Source organism: Nicotiana tabacum, chromosome 23 (assembly GCF_000715075.1).
Source record: "Nicotiana tabacum cultivar K326 chromosome 23, ASM71507v2, whole genome shotgun sequence".
In the NCBI taxonomy this organism is placed as follows: domain Eukaryota; kingdom Viridiplantae; phylum Streptophyta; class Magnoliopsida; order Solanales; family Solanaceae; genus Nicotiana; species Nicotiana tabacum.
In genome coordinates this window covers 106684245-106689479 of record NC_134102.1, presented here as the reverse complement: position 1 = coordinate 106689479, position 5235 = coordinate 106684245, and the positions used below count along the sequence as shown (strand labels likewise).

The 5235-nt window shown below is 35.5% G+C and overlaps 1 protein-coding gene across 1 annotated transcript; it reads left to right on the top strand.

Annotated features, from left to right (window-relative positions):
• The first annotated feature begins 285 nt into the window (after positions 1 to 285).
• LOC107776843 (transcription factor HY5) lies at positions 286 to 4241 on the top strand. Its single transcript, XM_016596781.2, has 4 exons — positions 286 to 578; positions 1050 to 1227; positions 1505 to 1661; positions 3995 to 4241. The coding sequence occupies exons 1-4, from the start codon at positions 482 to 484 to the stop codon at positions 4037 to 4039; spliced, it is 477 nt and encodes a 158-aa protein (XP_016452267.1). The 5' UTR covers positions 286 to 481; the 3' UTR covers positions 4040 to 4241.
• Positions 4242 to 5235: the final 994 nt, after the last annotated feature.

Sequence of the window (5235 nt, the reverse complement as noted above, 5' to 3'; positions counted from 1 at the left end):
ACTTTAAATTCAATATTTTCTCAAGTTGAGAAATATCTATTGTGGGCAAAACAGTAAAAGCAAGTTTGGCTCGAAAGTCCAGAAACCAATAGCACTTTTATTTTAGCCAGCAGATAGCTGGTCCCAATATCGTACCTAATTCAATCAATTAATCCAAACCTTTAATCATATCCGAATCCAAAGGCTAAAATTCCTCCACGATACTCTCATATCAACCTTTGATTAAGCCAACACCTTATGGCTCCAAAACTATCCACGATTACCCCTTTATATCCGTCCGATCTAAACTGATCCAACGGTCTTTGTTCCATCAACTTGCTTCCTCACTCCCCACTCTTCTTTGCTTTAGTACTGTAACATTCATGTCCCGCTATATTTTTTCTCGACATTGTCAGATAAATATCTGAATATTCATAACCCCCTTAACTCTTCATACTATCTAAATTCTAACTTGTTTTTATTTACATTTTTGTCTTTGAAAATGCAAGAACAAGCGACCAGTTCCATTGCTGCTAGTTCTATACCTTCAAGTAGTGAGAGATCTTCTAGCTCTGCTCTCCATCTTGAAGTTAAAGAAGGTTCAATTCTTCCCCTCTTATTTTCCTTGTTTTTTATTCAAAATTCAATCTTTAGCCTGTTTCTGAAATTTCTTGCTGGTAAAGAATTAAAATTTGGAATTCCTGAGGTGGGTTTTGCGAGAAATGTGTGATTTTGGACTTTGGCTATCATTTATTTTCGAGAAAGGTGGGTTCTTGGGGAGGAGTAATGTTGAAGTGAAGTGTTTCTGAAGTCAAAGAAGGTTCATTTTTCCCATTTACTCATCCAACTCAATTTTTGAAGTGTTGAACTTGCACTTATGATGTTATATTTTTGGGGGAAAACCCAGCTTTTTGAGTTAATTTTGGAGTTTTTAAGGTGGGTTTTAGAAGAATGTGTGATTTTGGATTGTAGGTAAGGCCGAGATTTTGAGAAAGTTAGGTTATTGGGGATGAAAGAATGTTAAGAGTAAAAATGTTTTTTTTTTTGAGGTTGTTTAGTGTTTTGTGAAGGTATGGAGAGTGATGATGAGATCAGAAGAGTGCCGGAGATGGGCGGAGAAGCCACCGGAACCACCTCAGCTTCTGGTAGAGATGGCACTTCCGCCACCGGTCAAACTCAGCCGTCAGCTGGGACTCAAAGGAAGAGAGGAAGAAGTCCAGCTGACAAAGAAAACAAGAGGCTAAAAAGGTAAAAACAAAAAGTGGTTCTTTTTTAATCCTTTTATCCAATCATGTCATGCCACGTAGGTATGTAGACTTGTCATTTCTGAACCCACTTGACGTGTCGCTGTTATGGGCTTCCATACTCATACCTATCTCTTTCAACGTTTTCTGATAAATGGCATGTTGCTTGTTGGTTACAATTAAAGTATACTGATAGTGTCAAATTTTTTTTAAGTGTTAGTGTATTTTAGTACTTTTAGTTAATCTTGTATTTTTGTGTGGGCAATGTTGGGTGAGACAAGGTTGCTGAGAAATAGAGTCTCAGCACAGCAAGCAAGGGAGAGGAAGAAAGCATACTTGATAGACCTAGAAGCAAGGGTGAAAGAATTGGAAACAAAAAATGCAGAACTTGAAGAGAGGTTATCCACTTTGCAAAATGAGAACCAGATGCTTAGACATGTAAATTTTCTTGTTACTCTTACTACTTGTTGCTTCCTTTAAATTGCTTGCTATGTCATTCTCTAGTTAAGTACTATACCATCATTTCATTCCTTTGACATGTGTCATGTCCCATTCCTTAAAAGGTTGAGTTATATTGACATATCATGTGGATCTGCTTTTCTTTCTTTTGCTCATTTTAAATGTAATTTTGGTTATTCTTTTTGTTTAAAGCAGTGTAAGTACAAAACTGTCAGTATTAGCAAATGTAGCCTGTAATAGGTAGGAATTAGAAAGATAAATTCTTAACTGTGCAGCAATGATAGATCTTGAGCCGTTGTTATAAGGTTAAGTAGCCTTTCTCGTCTTTCCTGTTGAATCAATAATATTCTTGAGATTAGTTTGGTTATGAGCAGATTTACGTTGATAATAAGATTATCTAAAAGCAGCTGCTAAGTTGATGAAAAGAGTTTTATCTTAAGCAGGTAATCCCTGCCATTCGTCTGGTTCAGTTTTTTTTTTTTTTTGGGTAACATTCTGGAGGAGTTAAAAGTATGACTATCATATTAATACTATGCTATGATTTCAGCATCCTAAAATTACATTTGGTATGATGTAATCCCACAGCAATATCAATGTGCCTGCTTCTGAACATGAATTAAAGCACTGCAGCTTTGTACCCATCTAAATGCTCAAAATATCCCTTTTTACTAACCATCAAATGCAAATTTAATTAGTAGCACTTAAGCTCAACAAATAATTGATGAGTAAAGTGCTCCTGTAGATTCCTCTCTTTGTTAGCTCAATTTTTTGGAGTTCTTTACTAGTAGTATATATGCTTGCAAGAAATGTGAGGAATTGCTTAATCATCCATGCGATGTGATGCCAGCTTCTTATTCTTAGTTATTGCCTTGTAGTAAATCTCGGAAACCAATTCATGTCACTTGGAAACTGCAGATATTACCTTATTTTTTGCAGATATTACTGCAAACAGCTATTAAAGGCTTGTCACTGTTGCATGAACTGATAACACTAGCTTTTTATTTTAATTTTGAGCTAATGTCATCTCTGAATCCATACACATTCTTCAGCCTCTTCTTTTCTTAAATGGCATAGTCATTTCATACTCACCCTTTCTTAATACTTTCTGTACCTTGCCAGTGAGGTTGGTGCTTGTTCTTCTGGACTTACTTCTGCCATCTCCCCTTTCAAGTTAGCTGGGGTTTCAGACTTAAAACAAGAATGAATTAAGTCTAGCTCTTGCTGTGAATATCAATAAAGACATCTTAGGGAATGCAATGCTATGTAACTGTTAACCTTAGGTTTATCACGATTAAAACGCTGACTTAACTGTTTCTAGTAGCAGATGCCGCTAACTAACATAGGAACTTCCTACAACCAGGCAAAAACGCTTCAAATGCTGCTTAATCATTCCTCCAGTAAGATTGCTGGTTAGGAGAAGTTCAATTTGTTCTATAGGAGTATGACAGTTGGTCAGTGAGATATTATCTGAAGCATTGGCTCTCTGCTCTTAAATCTTTAGCTTCTTATTCCAGGATCTGGTCTCACCTGGTTTCATTGGTGTGACCATTATCCTATTGTCTAATCTAATCGGTTCCTTTTTCAGCATTAACCTAGTGTCTGATCTCGTAAGTTTTATCTTTTTCACCATTAACCTATTGTCTTATCTCATAGGTTGTGCTGGTCCGAATTAGGGGGGTAGGATGTCACTTACCTTCGGTCTAGTTTAGTCGATAAATCCTGGCAGGATGAGGCATGGAATAGGTAGAAGTTCCTTTGTCTTTGTAACTATCCATGTTGATGTATGTCTTGTTTAATTCTAAAATCAATTAACCAATACTGGATTAAGTTCAGTTTTCTAGATCCACTCTCTTGTCTAGGTGAGTAGTTGTTTCTTGTTAAGAGAAAGAATTGCCTTTAGCCAGGTAATAAAGCCAACAACTGAAGGAAATCCATTCAGACCACATAGGGATGTTAAGGCCAGTTATATACTCTTTGGTGCAACAACAATTACGTCTCAATCCCGTGCAAGTTGGGGTCGGCTATGTGAACTTTAACTGTCTATGTTGCTTCATGTAAGCCCATCTCAATCATTCTCTTTGGTACTGCTACCAAAGTCAATCAATTCTCCTGTTAAATTTCATAGTTGTGCTATCTGGTTGTCTGATACCACACAAACAGACTTCTATTAATCAACTTCAATTTCAATAGGAGTAAGATCCAGACCCCACTGGTGGAATTATACCGGGTTTTTTATTGTTGTAATTTCAATAGGAGTAAGTAAAAGAAAATGGTATACATTTGGGGTTTGACTTGTTTTGTTAAATCTGCAGATACTGAAGAACACAACAGCAGGTGCGCAAGAAGGGAGGAAATAAAATATGATAGGCAGAATCATCCATTACAAAGACTGGATATGTGATCATTGTTGTTTTGATCCTATGTGGGCATTGTAGAGAGAATCTCTTAATCCTGGATTTGACAATATATGCATGTTTGTGGGTGGATTGTCTTGTTCTGATTTGATTATTTAGTCTACTCTTAGGTGTTGTAGATTATATTAGTGAAGGTTTACCGTTAGATCACCGTCTTGATCAAGAGTTGACAATTCATATCGGGCAAAGGTTTCCCTTAAAATTGATGCGCTGATTGGTAGAAAAAAATTAAGACAATCTGGTATTTATAGAGCATGACATTCTTTCCTCTGTAGAACTACTAATGAAAAAAAATAATCTTATAAAGATATCTAGTTTGTTGCACTATAGAATTACAAATTAGAGAACGAAGAGGAGAGGTAGAACAAAACATCGATTAAGATCGACCAAAAGTAGCAAAATTGGTAGTTTGAGTTGGATGGTTCGATATATGGCAAGTGTGTATTTGCTATGGGAGAATGATGGGAATGGAGACCCGCAAAGGGTTGGTCTTAGCCAAATATGGTAGTATTTAAAAAATAGCCCTCTTGACATGCACACATCTCTTAAGGGGTTTTTCTATTGGATGAAATTGTTCATTAAAGTCTACCTAATTGTCATACTTTTGCTTTTCAAAATTTCTCTACCGGATTGATAGAGTAGATGTTATATTTACTTTGTTTATTTCTTAAATTGTTCATCGAAGTCTACCTGATTGATATACTTTTTTTGGGTAGTTTTATTAAAGTATTTTTCGAATTTGCAACTTCGATTTCGAATCAACTATTCCAAATCTACTCCAAATTATCTCAAATTTGAAACAAAACTTCCAACTACAAACAAAAATATCCTCAATCACCGATTTAATCAAATAACATAGAGGCTCACTTTGTCTTCTTTAACACTTCATAAGTTCCAATAATAAAGTTTTGAAATTTTATAGTAAATCATCAAAATATGTGTTTGAATTAAAATTTCTGCATAAATTATCAGCATTCAAATGATGTTAACAATAATCAATCATTAACTTCTATTTTCCAACACAACAAGAATTTCAAGCTTTAAACTTTGACGAACTATGGTGTTCATGTCAAAAGCAGGGACATTTTATTAAGACCAGTTAAAACGGGGACATTCCACCAAGATCAATCTCATTAGCG

Excerpts from the sequence above, each read along its gene's own strand:
- LOC107776843 (XM_016596781.2), top strand. The coding sequence starts at position 482 with ATGCAAGAACAAGCGACCAGTTCCATTGCTGCTAGTTCTATACCTTCA. Across the intron at positions 579-1,049 it reads CCATCTTGAAGTTAAAGAAG|GTATGGAGAGTGATGATGAG; the intron begins GTTCAATTCTTC and ends TGTTTTGTGAAG. Across the intron at positions 1,228-1,504 it reads GAAAACAAGAGGCTAAAAAG|GTTGCTGAGAAATAGAGTCT; the intron begins GTAAAAACAAAA and ends GGGTGAGACAAG.